Genomic DNA, 21,341 nt, shown 5'->3' on the forward strand with positions numbered 1-21,341 from the left:
GGGCTCTGTGCTGACAGCTCAGAGCCTGGATCCTGCTTCGGATTCCGTCTCCCTCTCTCTCTGCCCCCACACCCTGCTCGCACTCTGTCTCTCTCAAAAATAAATAAACATTTAAAAAATTATTAAAAATAGACATAGGTTGATTCAGATAGGCTATTTCTCCTTGTGTGAGTTGTAGTAAATTGTGTCTTTCAAGAAGTTGGTCCATTTCACCTAAGTCATTAAATTTTTGATCATAGAGTTGTTCATAATATTCCTTTATCCTTTTGATGTCTGTGGGGTCAGTTGGGATGATCCCTCTTTCATTTCTGATATTAGTAATCTGTGTCTTCTCTTTTTTTTATTCTTAGCCTGCTAGGTGTTTATCAATTTTATTGATCTTTTCAGAGAACTGGCTTTTGGTTTTGTTGATTTTCTCTATTGATTTCTTGTTTTCAATTTCATTGATACCTGCTCTGATTTTATTTTCTTCAGCTTACTTTCAATTTAATTTCTACTTTTCCAGTTTTCTAAAGTGGAGTCTCAAATTAGTGGTTTTAGATCTCTCTTCATTTCTGCTATATGCATCCAATGCTATAAATTTCCCTCTAGGGACTCTTTTTGCTGCATCCTACAAATTTTGATAAATTGTAATTTAATTGTCATTTAATTTGAAATATATTTTTTTATTTCTCTTGATGTTTCTTCTTGGACCTACATGTATTTAGAAGTATTTTGTTCAATCCCCAAATATTTGGGGATTTTTCAGTTCTCTTTCTGTTATTGATTTCCAGTTTAATTCCGTTGCGATATTACAGTATACTTTGTATGACACTTACTCTTTTAAATTTGTTGAGATACATTTTATAGCCTTGAATGTGGTCTGTCTTGGTGAATGTTCCATGTGAGCTTAAGAATATGTTGACTGGGGATGCCAGGGTGGCTCAGTCAGTTAAGTGTCTGACTTCAGCTCAGGTCATGGTCTCATGGTTTGGTGAGTTTGGGCCTCACGATGGGCTCTGTGTTGACAGCTCTGACCTCGGAGCCTGCTTCAGATTTTGTGTCTCCCTCTGTCTGCCCCTCCCCTGCTCATGCTCTCTCTCTCTCTCTCTCTCTCTCTCAAAAATAATAATAATAATAATAATAATAATAATAATAATAATTTTTTAAATAGCGTATGTTGGCTGTTGGATACAGTAGTCTTATAAATGTCAGTTAGACAGAGCTGATTGATAGCTGTTCTTTTCAAATATAGACTTACTGATTTTCTGCCTGCTGGCTCTGTCAGTTACTTAGAAAGGGGTGACTACTACAGTGACTAATTCTCCTTGCACTTCTGTCTCTTTTGCTTCATGTATTTTGATGCTCTGTTGCTAGACACATACACATTGAAGATTGTTATGTCTTCTTTGAGAATTGACCCCTTTATCATGAAATACCGGTCTTTATCCCTGATAATTTCCTTACTCTCAAGTCTATTTTGTCTGAAATTAGTATCATTACTCCAGCTTTCTTTTGATTAATGTTAGCATGGTATATCTTTTCTATACCTTTACTTTTAGTCTGTTTGTATTTGTTGTTTAAAATGGGTCTAGGGGCGCCTGGGTGGCTCAGTTGGTTGAGTGTCTGACTACTGATTTCGACTCAGGTCATGATACCAGCATCGTGAGATCAAGCCCTGCCTCAGGCTCTGTGCTGAGCATGGAGCCTGCTTAATATTCTCTCTCTCTCTCTCTCTCTCTCTCTCTCTCTCTTTCTCTCCCCCTCTCCCCCTCAGCTCCTCTCCCCTGCTTGTGTGTGCTCTCACTCTCTCTAATAATAAATAAATAAATAAATAAATAAATAAATAAATAAATAAAGTTGTTTTTTTTTCACAGTCTTTGCCTTTCATTGATGCATTTAGACTCTTCACATAAAGTGACTGTTAATATAGTTAGATTAATATCTACCGTATCTGTAACTGTTTTCCATCAATTACATTGTTCTCATCAATTACATTCTTCATTTTTTGTTTCTGTTTTTGCTTTCCACCCTTTCAGGCTTCTCTGGTTTTATTCGGCATTTTATATGATTCCATTTTCTCTCTTCTCTTAGCTTGTCAATTATACTTCTTTCAAAAATTTTTTTAGTGTTTGCTCTGGAGTTTGGAATATACATTTATGACCAATCAAAGTCCACTTTCAAATAACACTATACTGCTTCCTACATAGTTTGTCTACCTTATAACAGATTATTTCCAATCCCTTCCTCCCTGCCTTCCCTTACAACATTGTGGTCATTCATTTACCTCATCTATAACCTATAATCACGGATTATATTTTTGTTATTATTTTGAACAAGATGGTACCTGAAAGGTAATTAAGAAAAATGAAAACAAAAGGTTTCATTTTACCTTCGTTTATTTCATATCTAATGCTCCCCATTTGTAACCTGTATCATTTTCCTTCTCTCTGAAAACTTCAAAGTTTTCTTTTTTTAGAAAAGAAATTGCTTTTCTTGCAAAGTAGCTGTGCCTGTGACAGAGTTCTTCATTTGTCATCAAAATATGTGTCTGTCTGCAAGTCTTTGTTTCTCCTTTACATGAAGGCTAATTCTGGGTACAGAATTGTAGGTGTTGGTTATTTTCTTTCAACACCTTTTACTCCACTGTCTTCTTGTTTGCGTGGTTTCTGAAGAGAAGTTCAATGTCATTCTTAAACTTGATCTTCTGTATATAAGGTGGTTTTTTACCATTTGGATTCTTTCAAGATTTTTCTCTCTCTTTTTTTTTTAATGTTTATTTATTTCTGAGACAGAGAGACACAGAGCATGAACAGGGGAGGGTCAGAGAGAGGGAGACACAGAATCCGAAGCAGGCTCCAGGCTCCGAGCTGTCAGCACAGAGCCCGATGCGGGGCTCAAACTTATGGACTGCGAGATCATAACCTGAGACAAAGTCAGATGCTCAACTGACTGAGCCACCCAGGCACCCCAAGATTTTTCTCTTTGTATTTGGTTTTCTGCGGTTTGAGTATGACATGATTTAGTGTAAATTTTCCATGATCTCTCAGCTTTCTGAATCTAGTTTCATGTCTGTCATCAATTTAGGAAAGTTTTTAACCATTATTACTTGAAATGTTCTTTTCTGTTCCTTTTTCTATGTCTTCTGAAATTCCCAGTATGCATACATTAAACCTAATGTGATGAGTTCTTGTGAACATCTTCCATATCTTGCACATTCTATTTCACTTTTTCATTCTCTTTTCTTTTTGAATTTCAATTTTGTAAGTTTCTACTGACCTGTCTTCAAGCTCACTGATTCTTTCCTCATCTGTGTCCAGTTTACTGATGAATCCATCAGAGCCATTCTTTATTTCTATTACAGTGTTTTTGAATTTTAGTCTTTCTTTGGGTTCTTTTTTTATAGTTTTTGTCTCTCTGCTTACATTACCTATGTGTCCTTGCATGTGGCCCACTTTTTACATCAGCACCTTTAGCTTATTATTAATCATAGTGAAATCCCTAGCCTTATAATTACAAAATTCCTGCATATCTGAGTCTGTTTCTGATGTTTGGCTTGTGTCTTCAGATTTGGGTTTTTTGGGTGTTTTTGTTATTGCTTGGCTTTTAGCATGAGCTTTAAATTTTTGTTAGACACTAGTCATGGTATATTAAGTAAAAAGAACTAAAGTGCACAGGCCTTTAGTATGAGCTTTTATGTTTTCTGCCAAGGAATTAGGCTATTTACTGTTTGCTATAGCTGTGGTATCAGAGTTAAAATTTTCTTCAGTGTCCTTTTTCTTTTCTTCCTTGTTTTATTTGAGTATGCTTAGAGACTCTTTAAATAGGGTCTCAGGCTTGTAATGATTTTGGCTGTGATCCCTTGTTTTCATACAGGAGCCTAATGAGGTGGTGGTAAGTTGTAGGGAGGGAAAATGTTGTATAGTCCTATGATTAGGTCTCAGTCTTTTAGTGACCCTTAGTTGGGTATTTCTCTTCCCTCAGATTGGTCAGGCTTTGATGATCCCCCAGGCCGGTAAAATAGTTTCACTTAGGATAGGACTTGTTAAAGAGACCAGAGCGCTCTGGGAATATTCATAAATGGCTACTTTAACCCTTCCCCTCTGCTGGAAGCAAGAGTGAGTTTACAGTGAGAACCCAGTGGACCTCCTAGGGGTAAATCTCAGGACAGCACAGGAGCCCTCCTATTACAGGACCCTTCAGAGTTCTTAACTATCAACTAGTCTACACTGAGCCACCAACAATTTGTCAATTACAGTTGAACGTGTTCGTGGGGTATTGTCTTCAGTGTGCTTCTCTTCGTGAACTTCTCCTCCCAATAAGTTGTGATCCTCTGTATCTGCCTGTCCCTCCCATTTTCAAGGAGGAAGTTTGTCCTGTGAACTCAGTTTGTTTATGGATCTAAGAACAATTGATTTAAAATCTGTTCAACTTTCTCCTGCCGTGATGTGATGGGAGTGATGACTTCCAAACTCTTTTTTACATATTGGACTCAGAAACCAGAGTCCAGATGAGTAAACAAATTCAAGTAGAGTGAAGACCTCATCCAAGCTGAGAACACTAGTAAATGGTAATGCAGGGATTCCCACATGGTTCTGGGTAGGCTAGAGCTTGGTGTGGGGCCCAGCTCATGTTTGACAAATGAATCAGTGGCCCCAAAACCAGGCCAGAGCCCTTTGTACTATGTCACACCACCATTGTCAAAAGTCAAAAGTCAGTGATTAGACGGGGTCCAGGGTAACAGGGTTTAAAGAAAATAACCAAACAAAAACTCCCCTCTGTAAAAAAATAAAATAAAATAATGGAACATTCTTAGGGATATTACTGACGGAAACAAAAAATTACCTACGTAATAAGGGAAAGCGTTAGTACGAAGGAAGCCTAATCAGCACTAGAATACTTTGGTCAAATGTGGAGAACTACCTGAGATGTAAGAGATAAAGAAACCTCAGACTACACCATTTCCATTTTTTATCAGTTTGGGAAACTGCTACTTCTAGACAGGTGTTCAGACTATGAAAGTGGTTCATAAGACAGATGCAAAGATGATTTTGAAAGGTTGGAAAGTAAGGCCTTTGGAGGAAGAGCATTCTGTGTCTGGAGAAGAAGAGGGTGGAGGTCAGCTGAATAGGTCTGCAAGCATGTGAAGAGTATGCTCACCTCTAACTTTTATAGAGCACAAGGCCAGAGCACCAAGAGCTCCATGTAAAATTAAGACCAAAAGTTGGCAAAATATCAAAGACGAGGATTTAATAATTGTTACCATGACTCAGTTATCTATTGGTGGGTCTGTAATGTTTGGGTGAGTGATGAAAGACATAAGTTATACATAATTATGTAGTGTATATAATTTATTTTCTTATATTTATTTCAGCAGAGTCATTGATTATATTTTTATTTTTTTTATCTAATTTTATTTTTATTTTGTTTTTGCTTTTAATTTTTTTAATGTTTGTTTATTTTTGAGAGAGAGAGAGACAGAGACACAGAATATGAGTGGGGGAAGGGCAGAGAGAGAGAGAGAGACATAGAATCCAAAACAGGCTCCAGGCTCTGAGTTGTCAGCACATCGTCTGATGTGGAGCTTAAACCCACAAACCATGAGATCATGACCTGAGCCGAAGTTGGATGTTTAACCCAGTGAGCCACCTGGGCACCCCTTTTTTATTTAATTACATTTTTAGAACGAAGATTTTGATCTAATTATTATTACATTATTAATGATGATATAAACTGGATTTTAAAAGAAAATGTGAATCTATTTAAGACTTTGTAAAGTTTATTTATTTATTTTGAGAGAGACAGAGACAGCGCACATGAGGGAGGGGCAGAGAGACAGGGAGACAGAGGGCTCCAAGCAGGCTCCACAGTGTCAGCACAGAGCCCGACATGGGGCTCGAACTCATGAAACCGTGAGATCATGACCTGAACCAAAACCAAGGGTCAGACGCTTAACCAACTGAGCCACCCAGATGCCCCAGAAAATATAAATCTATTTAAAACATACACAGTTTGAATACATTTTTATCAAGTATAAATTAAAGTAAGTGTAAAAAACAAAAATTTTAACTTATTTCCATGTTTTAATGTAGCAGGATTCTTACACAGAGAGTCCTGACACCGAGGCTTTTCTTTCCAGGAAGCAACTTTATTCCTACCGGCAGCACTCAGTTGGGTTCTTAACAAAGAACTGAGCCCCAATCACCACGTGGTGTAGTTTTTTAAATACATTTTTTACTTCTTTGTCTCCCATATATGGTAACACACAAACATGTAGTCTGATTAAGTGGTCTCATGGTACAAGGTTGTGAGGGAAGTTGTCACATATGTGTATAGTCAGGTTGCCTTGAGGTATTTTTTTTTCTTTCCTTAGGGAAGGGACCTTACCACGTTAAAAATGAGTTATTTTAATTCAGAATTATCTATTATATCAAATGAGTTCATTTAATTCAGAATTATCTATTATATCAAAATAAGGGATAAATATAATTAATAAATATCAAAAGTTTAAACTAAAATAATAAAATTAACTTTTTCATTTAGTTTATTTTTATTTTTATTTTATTATTTTTTAAATGAAATTTATTGTCAGATTGGTTTCCATACAACACCCAGTGCTCATCCCAACAGGTGCCCTCCTTAATACCCATCACCCATTTTCCCCTCCCTCCCACCCCCATTTTATTCTCAGTTTTTAAGAGTCTTTTATGGTTTGCCTCCCTCCCTAAGTTTTTTTTTCCCTTCCCCTCCCCCACGGTTTTCTGTTAAATTTCTCAGGATCCACATAAGAGTGAAAACATATGGTATCTGTCTTTCTCTGTATGACTTATTTCGCTTAGCATAACAGTCTCCAGTTCCATCCACATTGCAAAAAAGGCCATATTTCATTCATTCTCATTGCCAAGTAGTATTCCATTGTATATATAAACCACAATTTCTTTATCCATTCATCAGTTGATGGACATTTAGGCTCCTTCCATAATTTGGCTATTGTTGAAAGTTCTGCTATAAACATTGGGGTACAAGTGCCCCTATGCATCAGCACTCCTGTAACCGTTGGGTAAATTCCTAGCAGTGCTATTGCTGGATCATTAGGGTAAATCTATTTTTAATTTTTTGAGGAACCCCCACACTGTTTTCCAGAGTGGCTGCACCCACCCAGTTTGCATTCCCACCAACAGTGCAAGAGGTTTCCCATTTCTCCACATCCTCTCCAGCATCTATAGTCTCCTGATTTGTTCATTTTAGCCACTCTGACTGGTGTGAGGTGATATCTCATTGTGGTTTTGATTTGTATTTGCCTGATGAGGAGTGACGTTGAGCATCTTTTCATGTGTCTGTTGGCCATCTGGATGTCTTCTTTAGAGAAATGTCAATTCATGTTTTCTGCCCATTTCTTCACTGGATTATTTGTTTTTTGGGTGTGGAGTTTGGTGAGTTCTTTATAGATTTTGGATACTAGCCCTGTGTCCAATAAGTCGTTTGCAAATATCTTTTCCCATTCTGTCAGTTGCCTTTTAGTTTTGTTGATTGTTTCCTTTGCAGTGCAGAAGCTTTTTATCTTCATGAGGTCCCAATAGTTCATTTTTGCTTTTAATTCCTTCGCCTTTGGAGATGTGTCAAGTAAGAAATTGCTGTGGCTCAGGTTAGAGAGGTTTTTTTCTGCTTTCTCCTCTAGGATTTTGATGGTTTCCTGTCTCACATTCAGGTCCTTCATCCATTTTGTGTTTATTTTTGTGAATGGTGTAAGAAAGTGATCTAGTTTCATTCTTCTACATGTTGCTGTCCAGTTCTCCCAGCACCATTTGTTTAAGACCCTGTCTTTTTTCCATTGGATATTCTTTCTTGCTTTGTCAAAGATTAGTTGGCCATACTTTTGTGGGTCCAATTCTGGAGTCTCTATTCTATTCCATTGGTCTATGTGTCTGTTTTTGTGCCAATACCATGCTGTCTTGATGATTACAACTTTGTAGTAGAGGCTAAAGTCTGGGATTGTGATGCCTCCCACTTTGGTCTTCTTCTTCAAAATTACTTTGGCTATTCGGGGCCTTTTGTGGTTCCATACAAATTTTAGGATTGCTTGCTCTAGCTTTGAGAAGAATGCTGGTGCAATTTTGATTGGGATTGCATTGAATGTGTAGATAGCTTCGGGTAGTATTGACATTTTAACACTATTTATTCTTCCAATCCGTAAGCATGGAATATTTTTCCATTTCTTTGTATCTTCTTCAATTTCCTTCATAACCTTTCTATAGTTTTCAGCATACAGATCTTTTACATCTTTGGTTAGGTTTATTCATAAGTATTTTATGATTCTTGGTGCAATTGTGAGTGAGATCAATTTATTTGTCTTTCTGTTGCTTCATTATTAGTGTATAAGAATGCAACTGATTTCTGTACATTAATTTTGTATCCTGTGACTTTGCTGAGTTCATGTATCAGTTCTAGCATACTTTTGGTGGAGTCTATTCCATGTATAATATCACGTCATCTGCAGAAAGTGAAAGCTTGACTTCATCTTTGCCAATTTTGATGCCTTTGATTTCCTTTTGTTGTCTGCTGATGCTAGAACTTCCAACACTATGTTAAATAACAGCAGTGAGAGTGGACATCCCTGTCATGTTCCTGATCTCAGGGGGAAAGCTCTCAGTTTTTCCCCACTGAGGACAAGATTAGCTGCAGGCTTTTCATAAATGGCTTTCATGATGTTTAAGTATGTTCTTTCTATCCTGACTTTCTCGAGGGTTTTTATTAAGAAAGGATGCTGAATTTTGTCAAATGCTTTTTCTGCATCGATTGACAGGATCATATGGTTCTTATCTTTTCTTTTGTTAATGTGGTGTATCATGTTGATTGATTGGTGAATGTCGAACCAGCCCTGCAGCCCAGGAATGAATCCCACTTGATCATGGTGAATAATACTTTTTATATGCTGTTGAATTCGATTTTCATGCATATTCATCAGGGATATTGGCCTGTAGTTCTCTTTTTTTCCTGGGTCTCTGTCTTGTTTCGGAATCAAAGAAATGCTGGCTTCATAGAATGAGTCTGGAAGTTTTCCTTGCCTTTCTATTTTTTGGAACAGCTTGAGAAGGATAGGTATTATCTCTGCTTTAAATGTTTGGTAGAATTCCCCAGGGAAGCCATCTGGTCCTGGACTCTTATGCGTTGGGAGATTTTTGATAACTGATTCAATTTCTTCGCTGGTTATGGGTCTGTTCAAGTTTTCTATTTCTTCCTGTTTGAGTTTTGGAAGTGTGTGTGTGCTTAGGAATTTGTCCATTTCTTCTAGGTTGTCCAGTGTGTTGGCATATAATTTTTCATAGTATTCTGTGATAATTGCTTGTATTTCTGAGGAATTGGTTGTAATAATTCCATTTTCATTCATGATTTTATCTATTTGGGTCATCTCCCTTTTCTTTTTGAGAAGCCTGGCTAGAGGTTTATCAATTTTGTTTATTTTTTCAAAAAAAAAACAACTCTTGGTTTCATCGATCTGCTCTACAAGTTTTTTAGATTCTATATAGTTTATTTATGCTCTGATCTTTATTACTTATTTTTCTTCTGCTGGGTTTGGGATGTCTTTGCTCTTCTGCTTCTAGTTCCTTTAGGTGTGCTGTTAGATTTTGTATTTGGGATTTTTCTTGTTTCTTGAGATAGGCCTGGACTGCAGTGTATTTTCCTCTCAGGACTGCCTTCGCTGCATCCCAAAGTGTTTGGATTGTTGTATTTTCATTTTCATCTGTTTCCATATATTCTTTAATTTCTTCTCTAGTTGCCTGGTTGACCCATTCATTCTTTAATAGGGTGTTCTTTAACCTCCATGGTTTTGGAGGTTTTCCAGACTTTTTCCTGTGGTTGATTACAAGTTTCATAGCATTGTGGTCTGAAAGTGTGCATGATATGATCTCAATTCTTTTATACTTATGAAGGGCTGTTTGTGACCCAGTATGTGATCTATCTTGAAGAATGTTCCATGTGCACTCGAGAAGAAAGTATATTCTGTTGCTTTGGGATGCAGAGTTCTAAATATAACTGTCATGTCCAACTGATCCAATGTATCATTCAGGGCCCTTGTTTCTTTATTGATCCTGTGTCTAGATGATCTATCCATTGTTGTAGGTGGGGTATTAAAGTCCCCTGCAATTACCACATTCTTATCAATAAGGTTGCTTATGTTTGTGATTAATTGTTTTATATGTTTGGGGGCTTTCATATTTGGGGCATAGACATTTATAATTGTTAGCTGTTCCTGATGGATAGACCCTGTAATTATTATATAATGCCCTTCTTCATCTCTTGTTACAGCCTTTAATTTAAAGTCTAGTTTGTCTGATATAAGTATGGCTACTCCAGCTTTCTTTTGACTTCCAGTAGCATGATAGATAGTTCTCCATCCCCTCACTTTCAATCTGAAGGTGTCCTCAGGCCTAAAATGAGTCTCTTGTAGACAACAAACAGATGGGTCTTGTTTTTTTAATCCATTCTGATACCCTATGTCTTTTGGTTGGAGCATTTAGTCCATTTATATTCAGTGTTATTATTGAAAGATATGGGTTTAGAGTCACTGTGATGTCTGTAGGTTTCATGCTTGTAGGGATGTCTCTGGTACTTTGTGGTCCTTGCAACATTTCACTCACAGAATGCTTTCAGCATTTTCTCTATATCCTTGTATTTTGCCAGTTTCGCTATGATATGTTGTGCAAAAGATCGATTCGAGTTATATCTGAAGGGAGTTCTCTGTGCCTCTTGGATTTCAATGCCTGTTTCCTTCCCCAGATCAGGGAAGTTCTCAGTTATGATTTATTCAAGTACACCTTCAGCCCCTTTCTCTCTCTCTTCCTCTTCTGGAATTCCTATTATACGGATATTGTTCCATTTGATTGCATCACTTAGTTCTCTACCTCTCCCCTCATACTCCTGAATTTTTTTATCTCTCTTTTTCTCGGACTCCTCTTTTTCCATAATTTTATCTTTTAATTCATCTATTCTCTCCTCTGCCTCTTCAGTCTGAGCTGTGGTCACCTCCGTTTATTTTGCAGCTCATTTATAGCATTTTTTAGTTCCTCATGACTATTTCTTAGTCCCTTGATCTCTGTAGCAATAGATTCTCTGCTGTTCTCTATCCTTTTTTCAAGCCCAGAGATTAATTTTATGCTATTATTCTAAATTCTTGTTCCGTTGTATTGCTTAAATCATTTTTGATCAATTCGTTAGCTGTCCCTACTTCGCGGAGTTTCTTTTGAGGAGAATTCTTCCATTTCATCATTTTGGGTAGTCCCTGCTATAGCCCCAAACTGCAGGGCATGTCCCCTGTGCTGTCCAGAATAACTTGTGTTGGTGGGCGGGGCTGCGGTCAGACCTGATGTCTACCCCCAGCCCACTGCTGGGGCCACAGTCAGACTGGTGTGTACCTTACCTTCCCCTCTCCTAGGGGCAGGACTCACTGTGGAGTGGTGTGGCCCCTGTCTGGGCTGCTTGCACACTGCCAGGCTTGTGGTGCTGCTTCGATGAGATCTGGCCAAGGGCGTATTAGCTAGGGTGGATCTGCAAGGTAAGCATAGGGGCGGGAGGGGCAGGCTTAACTCCCTTTGCTGTCCGTGGTCCCCTGCCGGAGGGGCCCTGAAGCACAGGGAGGGAGGCAGGCCCGTCAGAGGGATGGATCCACAGAATCCACGGGCATTTGCACCGTGCAAGCAAGTTCGGTGACAGGAACTGGTTCCCTTTGGATTGGGGCTGGGGGATGGGAGAGGGAGATGGCGCTGGCCAGCGCCTTTGTTCCCCCACTGAGCTGAGCTCTGTCTTCAGGGGCTCAACAACTCTCCCTCCCCACGTCCCCTTGCCCTCCGTGCTCTCCGAGAGCAGAGCTGTTGACTTTTAACATTCCAGATGTTAAGTCCCACTGGCTGTCAGAACTCATGGAGTCCGGCCCCTCCGCTTTTGCAAACCAGACTCGGGGGCTCTGCCTTGCCAGGTGGGCTGCCCCTCCACCGCCCCGGCTCCTTCCCGCAGGACTGTGTAGCACACACCGCTTCTCCACCCTTCCTACCCTCTTCCGTGAGCCTCTTGTCTACCTTGGCTCTGGAGAGTCCATTCTGCTAGCCTTCTGGTGGTTTGGGGGTTATTTAGGCAGATGTGGGTGGAATCTAAGCGATCGGCAGGACGAGGTGAGCCCAGAGTCCTCCTACGCCTCCATCTTCCTTTAATCTCTCATTTAGTTTTTTTGAAAAATAAATTGTCATGTGTATCTATAAAAAGAAAACACTTGGGACGTCAGGGTGGCTCAGATGGTTAAGCATTCAACTCGATTTCGGCTCAGATCGTGATCTCATGGTACATGAGATCAAGCCCTGTGTAGGGCTCTGTGTCAACAGTACCGAGCCTGCTTGGGATTCTCTGTCTTTCTCTTCCTCTGCCCCTCCCCGACTCTCTCTCTCTCAACATAAATAAAATAAAGTAGATAAATAAAGTAAATAAAATTTAAAAAATAAAAGAAACTTTAAAAAGAAAATTCTTCACAGTTGTAGATTTCTGTGTGCCTACATAAAAAATCACTACCATGCTTCACACATATGCCTAACTTCCATACATTCAAATTTAAGAGTAATATGAATTATTTACTACTGCAAAATGTTCCTACTATGTCATTGACAACCCTTGCAAATACCGTGTCGATTCCTGAGTACCTCTAGAATCACAATTTGAACTAAAAAGAAAGCAAGAATATGGATATTGGGCACCACAGGAAAATAGTACTTGATTATATAAAGTTCTGTTGCATTTTTCATATTTTTTTCAAATTAATTAGTTTTTTATCTAAGTGTTTCTGTCGCTTAAATTCTCTTCATACTCAAAAGCAGTGTGTGTTAAAGCATAACTGCCTTCATGTCCCTTGGGCTCTGTCACTTTTGTTTCACTAACACAGAGCAACAGGTGTGGGGCTTCTCCCTGGGGCCTGGATAACGTTGGTCCTAAAAGCAGAGAATTAGGGTTAAGAGCTCTAGCCGGAAGAGAGAGCCAGGTCCCTAGTGGCAAAGATACTCGCATGGTCTTCAGTACATGTATGTTTTGTGTGTTTGTAATGGATGAACTCTGTAAGAGGTGGGCTCAGGGCAAAGGTCCTTGTTTCCAAGTTTTTCTTAAAAAAAAAAAACAAAAAAAACAAAAAAAAAAAGAAAAAGAAAACTATCCCAAATCATCTCCATTAAGTATAGGTCTCCTTTACAAGGAGACACATATATTTTTTTGTAGTCTGACCATTTATCGATAGCATTCACTGGTGATTTAGTACTTTACCTCTTATTGTGCCTTTTTAACATGCATGAAGAGCATCCATTTGTATCACTCAAATGCTGCTTCTCTGGGTACTGAGTAAAAAAAAAAAAAAAAAGATTTTTCCCCTCTAAACTCCTTTAGCATTCATTTGAATCAATGCTATGGTACTTACCACAGTCTGCCCTCTGTTATGAGTATTTGGGTATATCACCTTTCCCATGTCATTCATTCAGTCAACAACTATTTCTTACAAAACAAAGCACCGATTCCTATGAAGCTTATAATCTCAGGTGGGACACAAAATAAATAAATATTCAATATCCTGGAGCGGCAATTAAGACAATAGAGCCAGTTAAGACAATAGAGCGTTTTAGGAGTGCTATTTTATATATACAGGTAGTCTGGGAAGGCCTCTGTGAACAGAGATGTGATAAAAGGAGGGAATGAGCCACAGAAATAAGTGGAGATAAAGCTGTCTAGGTGGAGGCGTCTATAACTATAAAGACTGGGAAGAAATGTGTTCCGTAAGCAAGTGTTGCTAAAGAGGGTCAAAAGAGGGGGAATGTAGAGGAAAAGAAGTCATGTCCTAAAAGGACCCAAAAGTACAACTATGTGGGGGGACTTATAGGTCAAGGTAAAAAAATTTAGATTGTAAGCTCCTTTAAGATAGGTGACTAGGTGTGGTCTTTGTGTCACTCAGAGGTTCTTAATAGTGCCACCCATGACTATGACAAGCTATGTGTTTAAGGAAACTTCTGTACCTCTGGCTTTCAACTGATAACAATTATCTGTTAATTTTGTCTGATTTGAGGATATGACAGGAAATGTGAAGTGCAGTTAAATAGCTATCTAAAAGTGTAATATAATATAAATTACAATGAAATAATAATAATAATAATAATAATAATAATAATAATAATACAAAGTAAGGTCTCTGTGGTAATCTTTGATCTTTTTCCTCCCAGGATTTCCAAACCGTATTACCATCATTTGATCTCTTCTCAAAGTATGGAAAATTATATTCAAAAGCTGGACAAATTATATAAAGGTATGCTATTTTGCTAAGAAGTATTTCAAAAAGTATATTAAAAACATTTTAAAAATCAAACAAGATTGACTTTAACTCTCAAGCATTTTTAAAACTGTGCTATAATATTTATCTATAATAAAACTTTATCTTTTGTTCTGATTTAATGGCTTTAACATTCAAAAATCATGGATTTTCTTTTTCAAATCTCCAAAATAGACTCAAAACACATGAAGAGAACTGACAAAAATCTGAGGTAACCTTTTAAGTTAATTAATACAGTAAATAGGTTTACACAATGCAATTAAAAAAATACTGATAGTGTCCAAAAGTTAAAATAGTATACAATATTATATTCAGTATGTGTGCTATTTGAAATATGAGTTGTCTTTAGGGGATTCCAAATAAGTAGTGTCTAAGGTCTCTGATTATCAAAGTTTACGGTACAGAAAAGAACAGAGATACCCATATAAACTGCAAGATCACAAAATAAGCTCTCAGTGAAAACTGTTTAATTGCTGAGAAGTTTTAGAATAGCAAGTGATTATAATAAAGTAAGACTAATAGGGATTGTGGCACTTTCAACCAAATTAAAGGGGGTATGGTAAGAAGACAGCAAAGATGACTACAGTTGAGGGAAAAGCGCAGCAGTGAGAAATCATGCTGGGTGACATTCCCTAGGTAGCCTCCCCCACCAAGAAGCAAGGGAAAAACAGGACTGGTTCATTGGAAAGAGCACAGAGTAGATCCAAGCAACTTGGGTCCTGTAGATTTCACGTTAGTTTAACTTCTCTCCCCACTTACAACTTTGGATGCCTCAAAGTTGTTCTATATGTTAAATGTAGACACTAATATCTACCTCTTAACTACTCCAAAGGAATATATGAAGGGGAATATATGAAGGAAAATATGAAATATCCTGAGCTAATACAAAAGCATACATATAATGCCAAGTGGAATTGTGGTTTCAAAGGTTTATAAAGTATCGGTATAGATTGGAGCATCTATCTAGTATCTGTGACTCACAGGACGAAGTAGTTTTCAAAAGAATTTTAACATTTATTTATTACTGAGAGACAAAGAGAGACAGAGCGTGAGCAGGGGAGGGGCAGAGAGAGAGGGAGACACAGAATCCAAAGCAGGCTTCAGGCTCTGAGCTGTCAGCACAGAACCCGACGCGGGGCTCGAACTCACAAACTGCGAGATCATGACCTGAGCTGAAGTAGGTGCTTAACCGACTGAGCCTTGCTGGTGCCCCCAGGATGAAATGGTTTACATAAAATTTTCCATATTTGTGTATGACTTCAGGTATTAGTTCAAAGATAGAGCCCATTATAATGGTGAAAGGTTGAAAACAGCATGAACCCTCAGTAAATGCGGAGTTAAATAAATGAGGACCTGAAATGCAACATTCTGAAGACATCAAAAATACTAACATAGATCTTTACCTATTAGTTCGAAAAAAAAATGCTTATAATATATTTCTAAGAAAAGAAGGCTGAATTCAACAGAAGCTGTGTAGTCGATTTCATTAAAAATGTATGTGTGTACATGTATATATATAATGTGTATGTATATATAAAAGCACGCATGCACTTATTTACATATTACATGCATATGTATACATCCTTAAAAGGCAAAATGTTAGCAATAGTTATCCCTAGATAGTGAGATTATGATTTCCTTTTTGGATGATGCCTCTTTGTAGTCTCATTTTATGAAATTTGCCTCTAATCAGACAAAAGCAAAGTGTTGAAACAAAATACTCCAATAGGGGCTACTTGCCCTTCTTTACCAATTATAGAAACATCTTGACTTTCTTCTATTCAATCATCATAATTTAGAGACAATTATCTTTTTTTCTGAAGACAAAATAATTACTTGCTAAGTTATTTATAAGGAAGACAGGGATGAGTCACAAATGTTTCACATTCCTTTTAATTAAAAAGAGTGCCCAATGCACAGATATGTGACGGAAATATGAGATAGAAATTAAAAAAAAAAATGTTTGCTAACGCTTTTCTTGGATCTGGAACTATTTTGTGAATTGAAAATATTATCAAAATGTCATCTCCTCTTCTTGGAAAGGAAATTAATGCCTAGTGTTTAATTTTGGTAAGTGGAGGGTAGCAGCCTTAGCTGAGGCTCTCCTATTAAGATTTAATTTCAGCAAATACAACAGAGTGCTTCTGTTCTCTGTGAAGAAGGCCAAGACGGGGACACTTACCCCAAAGTGTTGAATAAAGATGCCATAGTAATTTTTTGAGCTATCTATTTGATTGCTTCAGCTTCAAGGTAGTTCATCACTTCACTATAATTCACCCTACATTGCCTCTTACACCCATACTACATTTTCCCATCAGTCCGATTAGAATAGTGATGCCTTTACCAGATTAATCTTTCTTTCCTTAGCACGTCTGCGTTTAGGATAAACAGAGCCAACGCTACCCATTTTGATTAATACACTAAGATTTCAGCCTGGAAATGGCTGAGAGTGAATTAGATTTTAAACACGCACATATTTTAAAATCTGCTCTCTGAAAAGAATATGACTCCTTATAATTTCTTTAACTTTTCTTTATAACTGCTTACTTCTGTAACCTGTGGTTACAGTTTCCTAAAGGCAGCTTTGTTAAAAATCGGATTATACTAGAGCCTTTGGAGGATATAGACTGCTTTGCCATAAAGACTGCTACATCCGTCTTTCCAGGCAGAAGAGTTTCTTTAAGGACTCAAGTGAAATAAAAATTAGCAAAATAAGGTGAAATCATTGGTTAGTCTGGCATCAGTGTGAGTTGTCTTGCATTATGTGCTCTCCAAGTTTTTCAGATTCTTCTTTGTTTGGTCCAAGCTATCTTTCTGCTAAAATGTGGTTAAATTTTGAGGCCAGATGAGTTGTTTTAATTAAATTATGATGCATGAAAACCAATGTACTCCCCCCCCCCCAATCCCATACCCCTTTTCATAGGAATTTGGCACATAAATCACTCAAACGCTGAGAAAAAAAAATTAAAATAAAAAGTACATTTAGTCAGCACCTGAGTTAGGAAAGGGGTGAAATTCTATTGTCTTTTCCCAGAAGAAATAAGGTCTTAGCAACTGTGTAAGGAAAAAGAAGGTATCTGAAGAGAAAGGAATAATCAGGCATATAAGCTATATATGTGCCTTTTGGGGGTTACTTTTTTAATTCAATAAGAAATGATGAAACTTTGTCATTCAGTTTGACACTATGTGAATTTATAACCCTTTCCAATTTAGTAATGATGAATCGGCAAAAAATAAAATGAAACAAAAACCAAGGTATCTTGAGCATCTTTTTCTTGGCTCTGTGGTCCTTTGAATAAGGATAATACAACAACCCACTTGCCTGTAGGAAGACAGTCTGCTGCTTCTCCTTGACTGAGGCAGGTGGGCTGGGCATTCTACGTGTCTGGTGGCACATATGATCGGCATGTCTACCAGGAGCTGCAGCGGTGTAGACAGAGATCAAAGAATAGGGTAATTCCAGCAGGGCTGGGCATGAATCATATCATGGTGTAGCCTCCCAGACTTCTAACTGAGCTAACTCTATGTGAGCAAGATTTAAATAGAGAATTTGAGACCTCTTGTTACTGGGTTCTTTTTCTTCGTTCATTGTACCGTTTTGTTTTTAGAAAGTAAAAGAAGACAAAAGGTAAAAAGGAGGTTAAAGTGTGACGTGAGTGTGGAATAGAAGGACCCCCACTGCCTGGATTCCTGGATTCTACTTCTGTGACTGCTGAGTGACCTTGACACAAGTCTTTTAGCCTCTGAAGTTTCTCTCTCTCTCTCTCTCTCTCTCTTATTTGTCCAAAGAAAAAATTGGAAACACCTTTGGTTCATTCAAAAATTCTGCAGTTATAATAGTAAAATAAAAATGAGTATCCTACAGAAAATACACTTAAACCATACTTCTTACAGTGATTCAACGAACTATAACGTTTTATAGCCAACTGCTCATAATTATAGTGTGGATCTATGTACACATAGTGTGTGAATAGTGGGTCTCTTGCCTCTGAGAATGTCTGTCACAACCACAGCCCCTGGTGACCAAAAGTGCCATAAATGGCTCCCCTGAAGTGGCCATATTCTGACCCCATTGCCCTAGTCACAATGGATGAAGCCAGTTTGGGGTACCCAAGGTAAAGGCAGCCAACACGTAAGTATGAATGATGAATGGTTTAAAGTATGAGTGGAATGAAGTGGTATGGTGTGACAGCTCCGCTCTGAGAGAAATAGGGACTCATCAGACCCATTAGAACCCCCTCAGGACATTGAACTTGTGAACACAGACAAAGACCAGTGGGTATGGGACCAGAAACATGTAGCCTCCCTCAAGTCGAGAAGGCATTTGCGGGTCTCTACTGCAAAGAGAGTGAAACAGTAATCTGGCCATTAAAGGTTGTGCTTAGCACATTGAATTCACTTAATAAGTGGTTTCTGAATGAAAAACAAGTGTCTCACTGATTAGATTCTGAAATTTTAGGGTACACCTTCTAACCCTTTGAATCTGTAATAGCAATTGGCAGTCTATTAGGTATTTTGTAGATGGTAGGTGAATATTTGTTGATTCTGACTTCAGTACAAACTCAGAAGACAATTAGCTGGTATTAGAAAGAGTCTGAACATTGTCCACTTCAAAGCTACGTGGCAAATCTTGTGATTAAATCCATAACCTTGCCCTTGTCATTCTGAGTGTCTAAGCTGGAATTTTAAAGCTGATTGGTATAATGAGGCATTATGCAAGGAATTGTGGTTTGTGAAGTTTTATAGGAAACAGATTTACTTTAAAAAATTAAGTTAATTTATTTACTTTGAGAGAGAGAGAGTGGGGTAGGAGCAGAGAGAGAGGAAGAGAGAACTCCAAGCCAGGCTTGAACTCACGAACTATGAGATCATATTCTGAGCTGAGATCAAGAGTCAGATGCTTAACCGACTAAACCACCCAGGCACCCCCAGATTCACTTTTAAAACATCTTCAGTGTTACTTTTTTAAAAACAGTTAACATTCATTTAGAGTCAAATTTGGTGAATAATGGTGGGAGTTATGGTAAGTATGGGTTTGCAGAAAATTCAAGGACACCATAAAAGTGAAAGCTTTTCTTAATAAGACAATATTTATGGCAAGGAGGAATTCACAGTCATCTGGGAGTGGGAAATAGAAATAGAATCGAAAAATATATTATGATGTGTTACACAAAATAATGGAAGATGGTAAATAATTACTCTGTGTTATAAAGTGTAAGAAGCTGAGTAGAAGTAGCCAGATTCAGAACAGAGCAGACTTCTTTGAAACATTATGCATTCAGACTGGATGCATAGCAGACTGGATGATTCAACTATCAAGCTTCATTTTCTCTAGAAACAATTAATGAAAATAAAAATCAAAATTACATTATCAGAGACATGGAGTGGGGAGTATATAACTGGCCACTGGTTTTAAAGTTTCCTAACTCTACCAAGCCTCATTTCTCTCTTCCTTGATTATTATTCTGTTTTTTTAATTTTTAACAGGATATATTATATTACTTTATATATAAATGAATACATATAAATATATAAATGAATACATATATATATATTACTTTACAGTAATGGAATAAATGATTCCTGTTCTTTTGTCATAATCTTAGGATACTAGAATCTTATTCTAATGCTGCTGCCAGTACTCACAATATTTTGGGAACACATTCTTTCATTTCAGCATTTTATGAGGTATTACATAACCTCAGTACTTCAAAGTTACCTGTTGTTGGAATAAACAAAAGTAATTGTGAGGGCATCTTACTTCTCTTTCTTTCTTTCCTCTTCCCCTTCCTGTTCCTCCTCATTGCCCTCCTCCTCCTCTTTTCTCTTCCTCTTCTTCCTCTTTCTTCCTCTCCTTCAAAGTTTTATCACTGTGTCCATATATGTATAGACACCCAAGAAAAATAATTCTAGCTCTTGATATCTTCTTGGGAACTGCTACGTATTTCATTGTTCAGAACGCCAGTTTTATCTTGATCTCTGAGACCCAAGCTCTTGAATGCTTCAGGTGCTCTATAGCCAGTCTTTGTCATGTTTTGTTCTCCACCACCACTACCTCCCCCAAAGACACCTACATAAGCTCCTGATAACTAGAGAGGTGCCCAGACAAGTCCAAAAATGCCCTTGTATTCAGTAGAGAGAAGACTGAGATGTGGAATCTTACTAGAGAACACAATTGAGGAAAGCAATCTGTTTCTTCCGGAAAACTACTTAGCTACATCAACTTGTATACAATTTTCTTGCTACATTCCCAGAATCAGCCATTCAAGAAAGTTAGTGAGACATAGTGTCTGACCAAAACTAAGCGATAATTCACCAATTAATTCTGAATGAATATTGGCCCCATTAAAAACATTAATAACACCGTGGATGTTTAAAGGTATATACCCTGAGAACATTCAGACTTAGATCTCCAGTTCTTCTGAAATCAACATACTCGTCAACTTTCTTATGGTTAAGCAGATAATATCTTTCTTCCCCGTAGCCCATCTCTAATTTCTTTGAGGGCAAATAACTGTCTCTCATGATAAATACCCTTTATCCAACCTCTAGCAGAGCACCTGGCGCAGAGCAGAATATCTGTTGGATAAATGTTGTTAAGGAAGTTCCAAAAATCTTTCAAGGAATGGGAGCTGTAAAATAGCATCTAGCTTCCTGAAATAGTGCCTACAAAGACACCATTGCTCATTTGAATGCATACTTTGTGGAATGTTATTTTTAATTAGTCTCATTTATAGTTATGTTGCATACTATTTTGGATACAGATTTGGATGTACACTAAGTTGGTCGACCCTGAGGTCAAGTTATGATTGCTGCTTGGGTAAAGTGTTCCTTCTGGAAACTAAACTTTTATACCTGTAAATTAGTAATTTTCCTTAATTATCTTTATCTATACAATATAGTATTGTGGCTTAGGGAAACACTGAATCTTTTTTATTGATTGTATCCCCTTTTTACTCTGTTCCCCCACTTTTATGGCCTACCTCTCCTATCCATGTGGTGTCCATCATGTGCT

General features: G+C 37.7%; 1 protein-coding gene across 4 annotated transcripts in view; it reads left to right on the top strand.

Annotated features, from left to right (window-relative positions):
* SPATA17 (spermatogenesis associated 17) overlaps positions 1–18,199 on the top strand; it is a 197,976-nt gene extending 179,777 nt beyond the window's left edge. For 3 of the 4 annotated variants that reach the window (XM_078441042.1, XM_078441045.1, XM_078441044.1), the window contains 2 exons: positions 14,220–14,302; positions 17,935–18,199. In XM_078441042.1, coding sequence (XP_078297168.1) covers positions 14,220–14,300 — 81 coding nt within the window. In that variant the 3' untranslated portion in view covers positions 14,301–14,302; positions 17,935–18,199. Of the gene's footprint in view, positions 1–14,219; positions 14,303–14,500; positions 14,538–17,934 lie in introns of all 4 variants that reach the window. The other variant, XM_078441043.1, reaches the window with a different exon arrangement.
* Positions 18,200–21,341: the final 3,142 nt, after the last annotated feature.

Source organism: Panthera onca, chromosome F1, assembly GCF_046562875.1.
Source record: "Panthera onca isolate mPanOnc1 chromosome F1, mPanOnc1 haplotype 2, whole genome shotgun sequence".
Classification (NCBI taxonomy): Eukaryota; Metazoa; Chordata; class Mammalia; order Carnivora; family Felidae; genus Panthera; species Panthera onca.